Genomic DNA, 18,793 nt, shown 5'->3' on the forward strand with positions numbered 1-18,793 from the left:
TCAAAGAACAATTGCAACAAAATAATATATCAAAGTGTTGAGTTAGCTTCAGTCCAAGGTGTTGGTAAACCGCCGTTGGATGCGTGACTTTGTGTATCGATAGTGCGTGCAGACTATCCATGGCCTTTCGATAGTTTCAACAATTGTTTTTAGTGTGGGAAAGCGTGGCCTGTAGAGTTTATTGCGCATGTGCGATCTTTATTTACTTTATGATCTTTCCCCTCCTACTGCTGCTTCCCTTTTTTTTTTCTTGTTCACATTCTCCGTTCTTTTGCTTGTGGTTGATTGTGGTTCCGCCACCAACCTAAAATTATGAATCAGATCAGCAAAAAGCTGCAAAGATTATGACAACGAACCAGTTGCAGGCGCTGAGAGGTGAACCATTAAATTGGCTTTTCGGACTAGTACATAAAATTAGGATTAACGGCATTCCAAGTGCCATCAAAATTGGTCTCCTCTCCCCTCTCCACAGGAACCCCTTTCCCATTACACCGAAAAAAAGCAACAATTAGTTCGAAAATTTGCCATAAAAGTGGAGGCAACTTTTTGTTGTTGTTGAGAATAAAAGCCAGAAAATTGTGATTTTTCTTATAAATTTTTACGACACTGTCCGCAGACTTTTTCGACCGACTTTTTTACGACTCTTCGAAAAGGGGAAGGGCGAGAAAAGAGGCAAGAAAAAGCAAAGGCGAACCGTTGAACATGAAGAGAATAAGTAATGGTGGAGAAGGAGGAGAAAAGGGGAAACGGAACATTTCTTATCGCTGCTTTTGATGATGTCCCTGCTGCTTGCCTCCGCCCATGCCTTTGCCGCATTTCTGGTACGTTTTCTCTTTTCTTTACTGATTTTATGCACTCTTTGCATTTTTTAATGATGATTGCCATTTTTTGTGGCTGTTGTAATGCATTTTAGTCGGTTCTTTCTGGGGGATTTATGATCTCTGATTCGTGGGACCACACGTCACGTCACATTGCGCATTTAATGGCGATTTAATAACCGAAATGATCGCCAAATATATTATGAATGATCAGTGCAGTGCGTAAGAGACAGTGTTTAAGCCTAATGTGGAATACATAGATGTGGAGATGTGGATGCCTGGCAGGCCAGAGATTCTCTGGCAGCTCGTAAAGCTAACGAAATTATGGCAATTTAACGGACGATTGCGATCCATCCGGCAATCCATGGTCCATGGAAATGGTCAGCAATTAGATGGCAGCGACAGAATGGCCTTGGGCCAGGGCAGGCAGCTGTGCAGAGGCAGAGCTCATCCACGTCCTGGGTCCGGTGCAGTAGTCGTTGAGACTTTTATCGCTTACATAAATTTCCACAGATAAAAGCGCGAAGAAATGCACTGAGCTCCATGCACCATGGCTGGTTACATGTCCACACAAACTACACACACACACACACACACACAGAGCGGCGGTAGAGCCTGGGGAATGTCCAGAAATTATAGCAATTTGCTTGTCAAATTGTTGCCGACTTGGCCAATAAATCGTGGGCTTTATGGGCCGCATTGGCGTCGACCGGTGATCGCGATAGAGTTGTTTTAGAAATAAATTCCCCAAAAGGTGTACTCCCTCCCTGAAGAGGGGCATCCTCTGGCTCTCACTCTGACTCTGATTCTCTTTAGTGGTTCGTAAACTTGTAAAATGTGCAATTTTGTCGGCCGGCTTTTACTTAAGTCGATCGCATTTGTTGTTCGCTTTATTTCTGTTGCTAATTTAATGGTCCTTTACCATCGAGCGGTTACCAATTGAATAGTTGAAAGGAGGTTCGTGTCTGTGGGGGATCTACGGATGGCAGCCACGATACAAACTGATTGAACTATAGTTATTGTGATTTATGATGCGATGGAAGGTAATTTGTTTAAGGTTTATCGATTGATGATGTTGGGAGGATGCTCTTGTGGCATTCCACCAAATCTAGAAACTACATGAAGACTTTCTTGCTCATTTAAGCTAGAAATTGTTTCTACTTGTGTAATTTAAAGCGAAATGCAGCAGAATGAGCCGATGCTCCATTAATGGAATGCTTGCCAATCCCAGCAAAGGATTCCCCTTCGATGCGTACCTCTAATTCCAGCAAAGGATGCAGTTGTGCAGCAAACATTATGCCAGCGATTTTGCTCCCTCCGCCACCCATTAGCATGCAACCCATCTAACCGTTGTCTACCGCTGCTTGCTGCCGTTAGGAGCCGTGCATTCGAACACGAATTCTGGCCATGCCTCGCATCTGCAATTACCAAACATTTTTATTGTCTCGCTGCTGTGGTGCCTTGGCCAGCACCTGCTGTACTGTTGTTGCTCCCACTGTTGCCCCTGCTTCCTGGATGGCCTCACCTCCTGCCAGAAGCTCTTCCAGCTCCTACGGCGGGGCATGTCAGTAGCTTCGCCAAGCTGCCGAATCTCTCTCTGGCTCGTAATTCGAAATGTTTACGGTACATTTAATTTCATTTGGATTATTACAATATGCTTTAGGAGGCGCCAGGCGCCTCGATTCGACTGCTTTGTTGGGACTGCCACTCTCTACGCTCCATTTGCCAAGCCAAACAATGAGCCATGAAAGGTGTGGGGGCGGGCTGCTATCGTGTGCCCGTGCCACCGCTTCGGGGCAGGTGTACCGTACAGCATGCGGACATATTTCATTGTTGTTGCCCAAAGTGTAATTGCGAATTCCAGACAAATGTGAAATTTGAATTTACAAGTTTAACTTTTCCTGTGGATCCATTTGTTTGGATGGTAACTCTCTCTACAGCCCCCCCTCTCTCTCTCCTCCTCTCGTTCTTCTACTCGTACGACTTGCTGTTGTTGCTGTGGCTGTAGCTGCTGTTCCCTTTGTGTGGCTCCTACGACTCAAGTGTGCAGTTGGCAATTCTCGACTTAGTTCATTTGTTCCATTTCAACGCTTGCCTACCAGGGGGTGTGTGTTTGGGCGGAGTATGCCTGCATCTTACATCTTGCTGGAGCACATAAACAAATGTACTCGTGTCGGTGGGGGCAACTCTCTCTCTCTCTCTCTCTCTCTCTCGCTTTCTCTCTGTCTCAATATCAATGTTACGTTCATTTCGTCGTAGCCAGCACACACAATGGCAACCGTTGCCATATTTCCGGCATTTGTATACCCAGGAACTTGCAGGAGCACAAAAGGGTAGCTCGGTATCTGGGGAAATTTACTTTTATTATATGCAGAAGCCTGCATTAAGCCAGAAAAATGATGTAAAAGCGCAACAAAATGCACCTTGTCTGACTAAACATTTCCTTAAAGCAGTACAGGATATCCCCAAGTCGAAATACTTTCAATCCCCGTACTTGTTTTGTGTATTGCCTACATCTCTTCTGCTGCTTTGTTATTGCAACATCACGGGGTCTTCAGCTGCTTTTGCTTTTGTGGGATGCGCGTGGCATCTTTGAGTCGGGTTTTGCAGGGATTTTGGCTCATAAGATTCCACATACTGCCAGCGAGCACTGTACCAGAACATTTGGGCTGAAGTTTGCCATCAAGTGAGTGCCCGTTCCCCATTTCTGTGGCTAGGATATACGAGATTCGTGGGTATTGCGTGGCTGGTGTAGCCTGTGTATCTTTTTTTGCACTCGTCGTTCGCCGCATTCTTGTTTGGCTTTTGTACACTGGCTTGGCTTTTTGTAAGCTCCGTGGGGAGGCTGTTCGGGTGCTCCTCTGGTGCTCCTTTTGTGCTCGAGCGTTGTGCCGAAAGTTGCATTTCACGTCTTGTTGGACATCGGACTGGCAATCGCAAATGCTCTGGGCTAGGGTCGGGTCGGAGTCGGGGTCCCGGGTCCTGTTTTGTGCTGTTCTGGGGCCTCAAGGAGTCTCTCAATTCTTCCGTTTTGCTTGGCTTCATCATATTTTCCACCAACTGCTCTTCAGCCGGCACAAGTGTGGACAAAGTGGTGCGTTCCGGTTTGCCGCATAAAACACAGTGCCACGCCCACGGCGCCTACACACACATACAGACGCACACGCACACGCACACAAATACAATTAGAGACTTGGTTTGTTGGTTCAACTTGTTTGCTTACATTCAACTTTATTTCACTTCTGCTGCGATAGTTCCTTTCTTCCAGCTCGGCCCCCCTTCATCCCCTGCCGCTCCTGCTCCACATTCAGATGTGTAAAGTTTTTGGCCAACTTCTCTGCTTCTCGCTGGAGTCATCGTCATTGTGTTTCTTGAGGGGGGGACATGTGGCATGCAATAGTCCTGGCTGAAGGCTGAAGGCTGACGGCGGAGGAGGAGGCGCCTTAACTTAATTCTGCTTGGATTTCTATGCATCTCTCCTTGCGATGGCACATTCAACCAGTGTTCGTATGTTTGCTTAAATGTTGTACAATTCACTGATTTCTCTGTGGTTTTATATCCATTGTTGAATTTTTGTTGATGCTGCAGCAGCTTCTGGTGGCTGTTGCATCTGCGAGTACTGCCACTGCTGCGGCAAGACTTGTGTGATTATGTTGTACTATATGAGGCATTGTTCATTTGGCAATCCTTTGCGGTAAGTCCTTGAGTGCAAGTCTTAAATTGAATAATTAGAGAGATTACAAATGAACAGAGCTGGGAGTTGGGCGTGGGAGAGAAAGTTTCGTAAAACAAATAAAACAAATAAAGGTAAAAGTTGTGTGGGCTGCCTGTGAGGCTAGTTCTAGCAGTGATGAATGAATATTAAGGGATTTGTGTATTATTGAAACGTTTTCTACATTCCAAAAAAACATTTATGCTCACTTAATCTTCATAGAATTACCATCTACAGATACTTGTGGCTCGAAGTAAAAGTCTTTTCTCGCCAAAGCTTTGTTTTACTTCCCTTTTCAAGGCATTTTGCTTTCCTTTCCAAGTTCAGTTCCCTCCAGAGATCCCCAATGGCTCAAGACTTCTCAGATCTGCTTCAGTTCTTTGGTAAATGGCAATAAAATAACCCAAAATACATTGCCCAAGCCCTCAAGATCCAGATCCCATTTTCCATGTTCCCGGAGCGAAATGTAAGGAAAAATCCATAAGGTACGGGGGAACATGGAATGAACATTGTAAATTGTTGTCCGAAAATTTATTGGCAGCACTTATCAGATTCACTCATAAATCTGCTGAAAAAAGCCCCGTCGCCGAAATCCATGCTCCCACTCTCTCCCTCTCCCTCTCGCTCTGTTCCTCTCTCGTTCACACTCGCTCTCGCGCTGGAAGGCAGGAAGGCCAATGGCCAAATGCGTGGGTGAACTGCTGTCTCTTTTTTGGATGGGTGGCATGTGCGAGACATTTATTTGCATGCTCTCGCTCTCCCTCTCGCTCTCTCCTTCTCTCTTCCTCTCTGCTTGTGCTGCTCCATTTCGGTCGCACAATCCACAAATGAACATGACATTTTTACAAGCCCAAACATGTGTACACATGGGCCCTGGATGTGAGCCCCAAACCACTCGAACCACTCGAAATTAATAGCCAGCAAAGCAGCAGGCAAATGTAAGCTCATTGAATGACCATACGGTCAGACAGGAGGGGGACACACGGACAGCCAACACACGAACGTACAGTTATGGACGTGGCCAAAAAAGTCAAACATTTGAACAGGTCCGACAGAGAGAGAGTGAGAGTGAGAGACGGGGGGCGAACAGTTTGGCATTTTATGCATCCATAAATTTAATTACTCAAAGGCTCAAAAATGTGCAAAACAAAAAGCCATTAGCCATGGCATCATCCGAGGGCCCCTACCTAGGCTCATCCTACCATACCCGTGCTCCATGTGGACACCAGGCGATTGTTGTGGGTGGGTGCTGTGAATGTTCGATAATCTGGGCCAAGTGATGTGCATACTCGAACGACAATCAAGTTGCAGCAGGTCCTTTTCATTGACAGCAGACGAGTCTATGAAGGCCCAAGGAGTAGAGGAAAAATCATGACAAAACATTTGCCCAACGAGTTTTCATTTTCTTTGTTTCCTTGTCGTCTCGTTTTTATTTTCTTGTTTTTTGGTTTGGTTTTGGTTTCGGTTCGGTTTTGGGTTCCACTTGAATGAGAATGACGAGAATGAGAATGTCATGACGATGATGAAGTTATCAGCAAAAACAAGCCCAAAGTTGGCACAGTTTCAAAAAGTTGGCCCACATTCAGAATAGAACAGAGCAGGACTCAGAGAGAGAGAGAGGGAGAGAGAGTGCGACAGACACACAGGATCACAGGGGCCACTATCGGGCGCCTAACAATCCAAAAAGCAGTCGGCAAATTCTAAAACAAGGCAAAAACTTGGTTCAAGAGACATTTCTAAATAGAGAAGGACTCTCGCCCTGTGTGTGGACCCACTGTCAATATTGGGGGTGGAGTGACAGTGCAAAAACAATTGACAAATGCAACAAACGACAAGTTAAAACTCATGTTCATTGTGCTAACTTGCCACACGAAGCGGGGCAGGGAGAAGCCTCATGAAGTAACGCAATGAGGAGATAAATGTAACTAGTATGTAGATGCCACAAGTTGGCCTTTTTTGAGGTTCCCAAACACAACATCTCTTGATGTCCAACACAGTAATTTAGGGAGAGGCATGTCCATGTGCATAAATCAATTTGAATTAACATTCGGTAACCTCAGCATGTGGAAATACACACAAAAGACACAAGAAAAGACATGAAAGTAATTGATAGATAATTTTGAAAAGGCTAAATGAATACTAAATACATCTAAATAGTCACTAAAAGGAGCTGAGCAAGTCAAAAACAAGTCAATATTAATATTGAATGAAAAATTGTATGGCAATACGTACTCGTATACTGATTACTTGTAAAAATGAAATGATAAAATATCATACAGTATCAAGTATTTTCCATTTTCCATCTAATTAAAATCCCAGACAGCTTTTAGCATATTTTACCGGTCGAATAGAGGCAGATGGAAAGTGTTTCTGGCACCTCCACCCGACTGAAGGACAGAGGACAGATGGAGTGACGGAGTGCATGAGTGAAGGCTTTCACTCGCTTTGCTCGTTTCCGGAATTGGACAATAATATGACGTATGCACGTTGAGGCCACAAAATAACAGAATAACTAAGAAATTGGTGCATATTGTAGAGAATATTTCCAAAAATGTGGAGCGACTGTCTGGGCGGCAGCGTGCAGCATGTTGGTGGCAGTGTGTTGGTGCAACCTTTCAAGCGTAAATTGCATATTTTGCAGAAAGTGTTCCCAAGGGAAAGGATTTACATATGGGTACGGTGGGGTTGGGTTAGGACAAGGATGGTATGTCGGAATGCCATGAAATGGGACGAGACTGGACGTGGTATGGCGTATAAAAGGAATTAGGAATGCAATTTGAGGTTATGTTGGCAATATGCACCCCGGTGGGGGGAGGGGGGGAGGATCGTACACCAAAACACTACCCAAACCCATGACCACATCTGCACGAGCATTTCCATGTGTTTGTGTCTGTGTGTGTGTGTGTGTGTGTGTGTCAGTTAGACCAGCAGACAGTTGGACTGACAGTTGGACAGTTGCTGGCGCTGGGCTCCTCCACATAGTCTCTGGAAGTTGGACCCGGCCAGGGACCCTGACAGTTGCTTTGGAGTTGGAGTCCGGGCCCAGGACCTGCGCCCTTACTCATCCATCCCCTTTTTGCCAAGATATTAATAGACGAAATTTGAGTATTGCTTCCGTCATGAATAAAATTTGTGCATTGGTATAACCCCCCCTCTGCCCCCAGCCGACCATCAAAACTTGCCCGGAAAACTTCTCGTCATCTCCCACCAGCCTGGCCTGGCCTGGCCTGGCCTGGCCTCATTGTCCTGTGCGCTGCTTCAGTCTTCAGTCTGCTTCTTCTTCGTTGTGCTGGGAAAACTTTTCAGAATGTCCGAATCGCCGAGCATTCAACGTCCATTCAACTGTCTGTCTGTTTTTGTGGCTTGGGTTTTTCTCTATTTGTTCATCTTTTAATTTTAATGATGCCTTCTGCAAAAATGTAAAATGCTTTCGCTTGCTGCAGACCAAAACAACATTTTGGGGCATGTGCATGGCTCTGAATGGTAGCCAGGAGGAATGCTCTGTAATGAGATTTATTCGAAAGGAAATGAAAGGATAGAAGAAACCACAGAAATACAATTCCGAAAAATGCTTTGCTTTGTAGACGGAAAATTCTAATCAAGAAAATCGAAATATTAATCGAAATTGAAATTTTAACGGAAGCTCAATCATTAGGGAAGCACCTCAACGAAGTACAGTTTGCCACATCAAAGGGAAACACTGATCAACACTGGAATTGCAATTTGCGCAAAATGAAACGAGGGCATCAGGGGCAGGGAAGGGGGAACGCAGTGAAACGGAACGAAACCACAAAACGAAATGCGGTAAAACGCAAAAACTTTTCCAGAATCAACTACTAAAAGATTTATGGTATCAAAATAGTGCCACATAAAATATTCACACCTTCGCCTCGACTGCCAGAATCTAACGACTTCAGCTCTTTGGCTTCATGGGTGTGGTGTGGCACCAGGGGGGGAATGGGGAAAGGAAAGCCAAGCCAGCACACTGCGGACTGTGGGGCGCAACCAACTGATGCCAGTGGCTCGATAAAGCCATTGTTTATACACGCAGCATGGGCAGACGGAACTGAGGCAGGGAATTGCATTTTGGGCCATAAGTTGGCAACATTTTTTTATTTTATGCGTTCATCATGCGGTCAGCATAAATTTTTTATCGTCTTTGGCGCTGATTCGTCGGTACCCTGCCCCTGTCCCGACTGTTTCAGTTGCCAATTTTGATGTCTGAATGCCATAAATCAATGCGCTTAAAGTCGCAAAATGAAAGCCCTCTCGCTAGGCCAAGAGGAAAAACCGGAATGAATGAAAACGTTGACTTGTTGATGATGAATCTTGCTTTGATCAAGACATATAAACCATTTATTCCAATGCATTGTTATCCTCTTGGTACATAGTACCATGTGTGTGTGTGGTTGGTTGTTGTTCCTTGTATTTGTTTAAGTGTGCTTGTTGTTTAAGTTATTGTTGTTAATGCTTGCGGAGGGGACTGTACAAGACAGGATGTGTGTACATTGCATCCACTGATGTTCCAATCATTCGAAATGTTACAAAAAAGTGTGGATTGGGGGATCAAAACAATGTTTCATCAACGCCAGACCTTATTCATTGATTTGCCTGCAAAGCAACCAGAAAGGTATGGGAATAGGATTAGAAAAGTAAGCTAGCAATTTGCCTTTGCTTTGGAGCTGTCACAAAAACTCACCAGAATTAAATGAATTGTTGCCCTTGGTATCCCGAAGTGAAAACATGTTTGGCGAGCTATGGAAAATATGTCAAAAAATGAATATCTTGAATTGTTTTTAGTTATTTTCTCAACTCACTTTAGGCCATTGCGCACATCCCGGTAGTTGTTGTTCATCATTTCGTATTGCGATTTCATGCGCTGATGATTCTGAGCCTGCTGCTGGGCCAGCTGTTGTTGCTGCACCTGCACCTGCTGTTGTTGTTGGGAGGGACACCCGCCATACTGCCACATATTGTTGCTCATCATGGGTTGACTGTTGCCATGGCTGCAGCTCCAATTTCCAGGGTTTTGGCTGCAATTGGAGGCTAAGCCACCCCCACCGCCGCCGCTGCCGCCCCCTGTGAGACGTCCTTGATGTTGCATTTGCGGCATTTGGGTAAACGGCTGCATCGGTGGCATCTGCGACAACTGAGGTATTTGGGACATCTGAGGCATGCCACCCATCTGCGACATGCCACCCATCTGGGGCATGGAGGACATCTGCTGCATACTCGACATGGGCTGAAGATCCGATATGACCGCGTTCACGCCCGGGGCATCGATGGTGCCCATCGAATTGCCCATCATCGGCACCATGGTCATGCTGTTCAGCGGCGTCACGGCGCCAATGGGCAGGTGCGAGGACATGGTGCCCAAGGGGGTCATGCCATTGCCCGGCGGCATCATGCCCAAGGGCAGAGACTGCATGCCGCTGCCCTGCATCGGATAGGACATCTGACCGGTGGACATGGGCGGCATCTGCATCGGGGGTAGGTTCATCTGGGGCTGGTTCATTGGCCCCATGGACATGGGCATGCCACCAGCCCCTTGGCCCTGGCCCTGGCCCTGACCACCATTCTGTTGCATGCCCATTTGAGCGGACATGTTCATCATCTGCAACGTAGAAGGCAGACGGTAAACAGCTTGCAACACACCCACACTTTCGGCTTTTAACTTTTAACACTTGCAACACGCGGTGGCAGCCCGTACCTTATTGGCTTCTGCATTCATGCCGAAATCAGCTTCGTAGGGAACCGAACAAAAATTCATTTCGAAATTTCTTTCACAATAATATCAAAATTATAAACTGAAATAACAATTTTCACAGGAAAAATTTAGAAAACAAAAATAAAAAAAATTACTTTTTTAAATAATTTTTGTTGTTTGAGAGAGAGAGATCTGAATCTAACGATGAACTGCCTACGACTGAGGATTTGATAATTTCTGGGTTGGCCCCAACGACAGTCCCAAACAAACGGCCTCCTATGATCGGGCGAAACTCTTGAAATTTGAGTGAATTTTCCATTTGAGTATTGCTTTCTGTGGGAATGGCAGTAGGCGATGATAGAATGCTCTCTTCCGTTCCCTGTCCCCGGGGGTGAAGCGTGATCAGGCCACGCCCACATGGTTGGCCTCCACTTGCACTTGGCTCCATGCCAGCCAGAGGCCGCCCCAGAACAATTAATTTTATCCCTGGCTTGTCATTTTATTGTTTGTGTATCTACATAAATACGGGAGGGACACGAAGGTGGATGGCTAGTGCCCATGCCCTCAGCTGTCGTGTCATTTATTCGCCCAGCTGCCAGCTAGGACACAGTCTGCCCTGCCATGCCATCCTGGGAGCTGTCTTTGGACATATCCTTTTGGCCATGGCGGTGTCGTGGCGGCGTCGCTGGTGCAGTTGCCACACCATTTATGCCATTAAGTCATTAGCTTTGTTTAACAAATAACAAACTGTCAATGAGTTGATTAACGATGTTTTTCGCATGAACTGCAATTAGCCGTCTCCAGCGCTGTGGCAACTCCAGCTCTTGGTCTCTTGGTCTCTCTCTACCGTCTGCTTGTTCCCCCCACTGATAAATGGGTGTGATTTGGGCTCCCAGCATGGCAGAGAGCCAGGGGTCTTGACTTGGCGTATTCCTAATGCGGCACTGAAGGGAGTGTGGAGTGTGGAGCACTCGTTATTGATGCGCCGCCAGTCCCCTGCTAAACTGCCGTCACTTGGCAATTATTGTGTATTGTGCTTCAAGTCAATGGCATTTGCAAATGCCAAAGCCACAGCCACAGCTACAGCTACAGCTCCAGCTATAGCCACGGGTTGGAACACTTCATCACACCCGTAGTCGTAGGAGCAGCATGAGACAGCGCCTGTGATGGCAGTGGAGAGTCATCGTTAACGCAATTACACCCGTTGACAAGTGTAATGTCAGCCAACTGTGGCCGACATTCACCCATTCCTCCCATTCTGTTCCCATTGGCAGCCCATCCGATATGGCCATGCCATCATCATCATCATCATCATCATCCTGCCAGTTGCCTGACGCTGACGCTGTCGACATGACGCGCTCCCATCACTCACGCGACACGGCTATGTTCCGTTTTCCCCCACTTGGTAACTCATTTTAGCCATTTGATGACGCCTCGTCGTGGCTCATTTTGATCTTTGCACCAGGAGCGCAGCATTTTGTGATAAGAATGTAGAAGGTTTAAGCATATCTGTGGCATCTAATACCATAACTATTGCTTAAGCTAAAGATTTACTGATATTTATTACTAGTTTTGCACTAGGAACACCTTGGCGTTGAGTCCGCTCCTGTTTTTAAATATTTACACTGCAATTATTATGCAAAATGCACTTTACTCCATTATTTACGATATGGTGGCACTTCGTGAGCAGCGTTCTGAATAAGTGCTTGGACCAGGGGCCGTGGGGAGGACATTAGAAGTACTAAATACTGTATATTCAAATGGAACCTCTATACATACTTATGTACACACTTATCTCCTAAGGGCACGCGGAGTATTTGTGTGTCCGCAAATTATAAATTAGTTTGTTTGTGTGTGCGGTCGCTAATTGGCTTTCCCAGAAGTTAATTACGATGAAAATGTTGAAAATTGGACTTGTCAAAAACATTTTTGACATTTCCCGCCAGACCCACTCCACTCCACACCACTCCCCACTCCCCACTCCGCAGCTTCCATCCACGCAATCATTCGCAGGAAATTAGTTTACAAACTTTTCCCGGTTTTTGCATTTCGCTAAAATTTGGAATTTATTTTTGACGCCTAACCCTCATTATTATTATTATTATTATTATTGCGAGTTTTGCGAGTACATAGTATTATTACTGCGAAAATAAATGAGGTAATGCCATTAATCAAGTGACATGAACTGCGTGGCTGTGGCATTTGTGTGACAATTACACGACCCAGCGGCCATTTTCCAAAACCAAATTAAGTGCCCAGAGTGTTAATGAATGTGTTGCAATTGCCAAAATAATTATTTAAAAGTTTTGCCATTGAAGTGAATCAAATAATTGCAAAATCCTCAATTTTGTTAGTTTTGTTCTGCAAATGATATTTGTGAAAGTATTTGATTTGATTATAGTTGATTGCAATTGATTTTTATTGCATAGCTAAGCTAGATTTATTCTATGCTGAAATTGGGTTAAAATTAAAAATGATCTAATAATTTTTTCCACGTAAAATATTCTTTGATTGGACTACATTTGGGCATAAACCTCTCGCGAGCCTCTCGCAGAAATGAGGTACAAGAAAGCAATCTTTTAACTTGTTAGAACTTTCCTGTAGCTGTACTCGTACCCTGCTTGAAGGAGGCGACGACTCCGTTGCTCATTAGGCATCCACGGAACCGGGGGCAGCCGGGGCAAAGTCTTTGATTTAACACCTAAAACAGAGCTGCAGAACAAAGGGGCCTCATTAATTAGGGATGTTAAGATGATGGAAACTAATCTGCTAAAAGCACTAGGTAGCAGCGTGCCTCTCTATCCAGCTTTGGCTTCCTTCGGGCAAGTAATTTGTCTGTCAGGATCAACGGCAAGCACTGTGCAGAGGCGGCGTTTTGGGGCGTGCCATTGTTTGGCACTGGTTCACATGCGCTTAATGCACTCGGCTTCACCTCCGACAATGTTGCACACACCGAAATGGCGAAGAGGGAGGGAGGAGGGGAGAACACGGTTGCAACAAAATAAACCAGGATGCTGAGAGAATAAGAGCCCAGAACAGACTAGCAGCTAGCTAGGTCCTGGCAAGGACTTCAAGCTGAAATCTGTGCAAATCAGAAAATTGGAAAAACTAGAGAGCAGGCAGCGGGGCGATGGCAAAAGGGGCAGAAGGTAGTAGATGTTGCAAGCAGACTGCTTGCTGGCAGCTAAATGCCCAGCGAAGTAGAAGCTGGAATCAGAATCGAGTCCTCCATTAGAGTCGGCCATAAAATAAGCATCGGTTGTATCGGTAGATGCAGCAATAGCAGCTCCCAATGGCCTGCCTGCTGACTGCCGAATGCTGCATGCCTCCTGCTAGCTGCCTTAAGCCCATGCATGACGCTTGGCTGAGTGCAAATTCAATTAACTTGTTACAACACAATCTCAGGATCAGCTTTGGCATCGGCTTCGGCCTCAGTCTCAGTCTCAGCCTCAGATCCAACATCAGCGTCTGCCCAGACGGGGATTGGGATTTGTCAGTGCATGAAGGATATGGAGTGTGTATGAGTGTGTGTGTGTGTGTGTGTGTGTGTCTGGGTGTGCATTGGAAACTGAATACTACTCGGAATGTTTATGCAACATTTCTTAGCTCCTGCATTGGTCCTTGGCCAACTTTTTGTTTATTTTATTTCGCATTTTAATTCCCAATCAAATTGGTTTTTGCGGTGAGCGCGAGAATACACACTCGTACACTCGTACATTTATTCGATTTAAGCCCGGTTAGTAAATGTATTTTTGCCTCATTCAATTAATAAAAGATTGCAAACGGCTTCAGGGCCTTTGGCAGCGATGGCAAACATCCATAACCAATTGACATTTACATTGGCCCAGATACACGGAGCGAACGAGTGTCTACTCGGGGATGCATGGCAGAGCATTCGATGGATAGACAGATGCACAGAAACGACTGAGGATGCGCATGGATGGTGCGGGGGTTGGGGATGCCTGGGTGAAAGTCATGCCATTGGACATGCATTTTCAAGCAGATTCGAATTGAAATTAATAATCAAATGTCAATTACTCGCTGGATTAGCATATGCACTAGCCAAAGCGTAAATAGACGAAGAGCTAACATCAGAGGCAGAAAGCTCCTGAAACAACTCTGGCAAATAGAAATGGGTGAAGGCTTAGCAGGCTTATAACAGACAGAATACTCATAAAATTCCTATCTTTAATACAAAATTCATGATAATCTCAGGTGAGAAATCGCCTGGCAACTTTCACTTCAAGTAACAACACCACCCACCCCCCCACAGCCACAGCAGAAGCCACACCCAACCTTTACCCTATTCTGCTGCTACTTTCTGGAGACAATTTTGCCCCCAAGGAAATTATTCAGTATGCTCCCGGACCGTTTCTTTTCGGTTTTTTTTGCAACTGAATCTTAAAAATACATCTACATTGCCCCTTGGTCCATAATTTTTGACCTGTTCCAGTGCCCGTTTCCATTATGAATTCATTAGCACCTGAGGGCTAACCCAAACAAAAAAAGAAAAAGAGAGAAATTCTCGGCTTGACGATGCGAATAAAGGCATTTAAAAAGACAGCAAGGGGAACAAAAAAAAAAGGGAAAGCGCCACAAAGGCAGAGTTCAGCGGGGGCCATTGTCAAAAGGTTTAAAATTAAAGCCAAAACGCCCACGCTCCCCCCGGACACTCCCTAGCGGGGCAAGCGTGGGTTGGGTGGGGTCAAAGGTCTTCAAATTAGTCTGACTTTTTGTGGGTTTCGCTGCCCCGTCGCTTGGCTCTTTAATGGGCACGGCACGATTCGGCACGGACTATCCTGGTGCTTGCCAGTCTCCCAGTTCTTTGCATATCACGGATTGTTATATCAAAGCCAACAGAGAGCGAAAAACGCTGCACAAACGATGCGATCCGTGTGGGACGTGGTGGGACGCTTCTGGCCACAAATCGATGGCGTAAGGCCACAGACCCCCACCCCAACCATTAGCCAATGCGCCTCACGTGCGCGCCGAGACTGCTGCAGTCTCAGCTGGCTGCATTTGCAATTAGTTTGGGGACTGGAGTGCAGGGCTTGCAGGACGCAGGCGGCCGGACTCGGGACTTGCGCTAGTCAAGGATTTGCAGTGATTTTGCGGCGCTAAGCAGCTAAATGGCCGTGACAGCTGCTGCCCAGCGGAGGGAAATCGAAGCCAGCCAAAAGACAGGGAGGGAGCAGCCGTCCAGTCAAAATCTTGCGACATTTTATGACATCCTTCTGTCTGCTGCAGCAGCCGCAGCAGCAGTCCTCGTCTGCTCGTCTACATCTTGTTTGCTTTATCCTTGGGAAATGTCACCTTTAAGGCGTTGCCAGCAAATCAACGTCACGTCCGACAATTCGTGAACAGAAACAAGAACAACAACCATAAAAATGTCGGACGAGCGAATGAAGCTCCTTCGCCGCACGACTTGACGAATAGTTTTGCTGACTATTTGCAAAAGTATCCCCAGCAGCCCCTCGTCTGCTCCTCCGATAGTTGCCTTCCGTAAACCAGAGCCCTGCTGTGGAGGGGTGTGTGTGTGTGTGTGAGTCTACGTGCCCTGATCTGCTTACAAGTTCAAAGTGGTTTGGCCATAGGCAAGGTCGAGGGGTTCCAGACAGAGGGATAGAGATTTGTCGCTACTGATAAATTGATACGAATTGAATGAGAAATGTGTGACCTGTAGGCGATAGAATGCAATGCAAATCTGTTAGAAGAGTCGATTAATGCAGAGACTACATACCTACGTACCTATTGTAATTTCTGAAAGAACATTTGCAGCTTGAAGCTTCTCTTTCATTTGTGCTCAACAGCACATCGATTTCCCTTCTGCACCTTTTGCCATTCACCCTTCGACGGTGTAAATGTCAAAAGTCCTCCCCGGCCGCCTGCATTTCCGTTTGAACTTTAAAGTTGGAACTAAACGCTGGGAAATGTAGATGCTGTTGGACCATTCAATAAGTCAGAGTTCGGCATTTGTCCTGTGTGTGTCTCTCTCCGTCTCTCTGTCTGCCTGTCTCTGTCCGTCTCTAATACAGATTCTGTGTCTGTTCACTTCCTGGGGCTTTGCTAATGTCGTTTCACATTTAAGTCCACGTGTTCATCGTGTGTATCCACATTTGCCAGTGCAGGAAAAGCCACTCTGTGCTTGGGCTACGAGTATGGTATGCTAGCTGCTTCCTCCCGCTGCCCAGGTCCCGGGGTCCATGCTTGTCGGTGTGTTTGTTGGTTTGTTTCCATTCAATCAGTTGTCGGTTGACTGCTTTCGTTAAGTGCCATCTTTGCATGTCTCTGCCGCCTACCGCCTGCCGCCTGCCTGTCACATGAGGATATCACGCAATGCAATCCACAACTCCTCGACTCTTACTCCTCCCATCCGCCCTGACTCGGACTCTGCCTCGGACACTGGTTCAGACTCGGACTCTGACATCGTTGCGTTCCTCTGGCCACATTGCAAATTATTTGGGTCTGTCACAGCCGTGATTTGGTCTTTTGATTACTTGATTACGTTTGCAATGCGTTTCCTCTCTGGCACTGGCACAGGCCCATTGGCCACTCGATGTTGCTTTCCGTTGCCATCTGTCCTCGTTTAGTCTGTGGCTCTTGGCCCTCTGGCTGTGGCTCCGACAAACGCCATCAATGGTCACGGCTGGACTGCTCTCGTCAATGATTTAAATGGAGGTCAAGTGAAGTTCTCTTTGATTGACACAGCAAATCGAACTGCTGCGACCCCTTCCTACGCCCTGCGTGCTTGAGTCAGTCTGCGTCAATCTTTTAGCCAAGATGTAATTTGCACATTGATTACACGAAGATAAAATGAGTTACGCTGCAATTTAGTGCCGCAAATGAAGTGAAACCGATCTCGGATATTTGTTGATGGGTTTTGTCAGCTGAGCAGGGATGGTGGCTGAGAATTGAATGATTGGAAAAGGTTGTGGGATTGTCAGGAATTTATTTAAGTTTAAGGAAAGTTAACCGTTGCCAAAGTTCTTTTATAGTTCCCGCTTTAGCCTGGCATGATTAAAACCTTTCCTAACATTAAATTGGCATATCAATAAACACCTTACTGCGCCAACGTGCCTCGTATTTGACATAAACCAACAGAAACTGGCTATTAGAGGCCTACTCACATGGCCCCGGGACAGGTGTTCAATCCTGCGGCAAGCCCATTATCATGTATAAATCAGTCAACACCCCGTCGCTCAATTTTCAACACTTGACTATTACAAAGTTTTGCGAATTTAGTGTGGCCAGGGCAGGCCGTTGGATGGTGCAGTGTCCAGTGGCAAGTGGCAAGTGGAAAGCCGACGATTGGACAGCCTCGAGGCGCCATGCGGGACCGGGACCCCTGCAAGTGGAGTTAATTGCTCTCGCTTCCATGTTGTTTATTCTTGGTATTTTAAAGAAAATAATTCATAAATTAATTTGGACAGCGAGTAATATTATATGGAGGTACAACCAGAAATGTGCGTTGAGTGCTGAGAAAACGTTTTTATGAAAAATCACCTCATAAATTTACAACTACGTGAACACACAGCAATTATGCTGAGCAGGAGAGGGGTCTGGAGGGAGGAAGGTAGAGAGAGATGGTTGTGTGGTAGCACCCGAGGGTGCTGGTGGCACTGTGGTGTGGGGGCATGTCGATTTTTATACGACGCTTACGTGACCAGGTCGAAGGACTGAATCAACATCAAGTTTTATTTACTCAACAATTTGGCAACCTTTTTGTTAACAACTTATCAAAAATTATGACAAAATTGCACCAGCAGCAGTAGCAGCAGCAGCAGCAGTGGAAACAGCGCAGAGCATGTGCAGCATGGGTTAAGGTTAACCCATGTCCTGGCCAGGGCGCCGCTGATTGGCATTCAAGCACTTCATTACAGCAATTGCCCCATTGAAGCCCGCTCCCTGTACGAGGAATTGAAATTTCACGCAACTTAAGCATAAAGGTAGTGGCAGGGGCAAGCGGGGCACTGCCACATGCAGCAAAGCAATTTAAATGTCGGCCATCGCCTGAGTGCGAAAAGGGTTCCCTTTTCCACATCCATTCAACGATGGATAGAGGGTATCGCATCGTATGGTATGGGTATGGGTAGGGGACATGCTCCCGTTTTATGCATTGTTGGTCGCTGAGTGATGCAGGTTGTGGCAGCCGACTTGCCCCACTCATCCTCTTACCCGTCCACGTCCACGTTCACTCCCTTTGGGCTTGTTTGAGCTCCTCGCGTTTTTCGCGCCGCGCAAGCCGATAATTTATTAAAGGCGATTATTATGGCCTGGTTCGAACGAGTTTGCACTCGTCTGGGACCTGGGACGCGGGACCCTGGGACTTGCCTCTCAGACTGTGCATGGGGCCTTGCGTGTTGTGGTAATTTACTACCAAGGGGAGGAGTACCAAGGAATAATGTAGGGGGAGAGCCACTCCATTGGGAACAGAACCCTACTTTTGTTGCTGTACTTTGAGGTATTTACATATGAAATGTGTTAAATTGAGCTCTTTTTTAGCGTAAGTTTGTTTTAGCGAACAAATTGCTGACCCCACCACACCCCCCCACACTC

The 18,793-nt window shown here is 46.2% G+C and overlaps 1 protein-coding gene across 1 annotated transcript; it reads right to left on the minus strand.

Moving 5' to 3' along the window:
- Nucleotides 1–8,925: 8,925 nt before the first annotated feature.
- LOC117891207 (transcriptional regulator of filamentous growth FLO8) lies at nt 8,926–10,400 on the minus strand. The gene is made up of 4 exons (XM_034796546.1): nt 10,241–10,400; nt 9,348–10,144; nt 9,230–9,285; nt 8,926–9,141 (listed from the first exon to the last, which is right to left on the minus strand). The coding sequence occupies exons 1-4, from the start codon at nt 10,298–10,300 to the stop codon at nt 9,113–9,115; spliced, it is 942 nt and encodes a 313-aa protein (XP_034652437.1). The 5' UTR covers nt 10,301–10,400; the 3' UTR covers nt 8,926–9,112.
- Between the last annotated feature and the right edge of the window lie 8,393 nt (nt 10,401–18,793).

This window comes from Drosophila subobscura, chromosome E (assembly GCF_008121235.1).
Source record: "Drosophila subobscura isolate 14011-0131.10 chromosome E, UCBerk_Dsub_1.0, whole genome shotgun sequence".
NCBI lineage: Eukaryota > Metazoa > Arthropoda > Insecta > Diptera > Drosophilidae > Drosophila > Drosophila subobscura.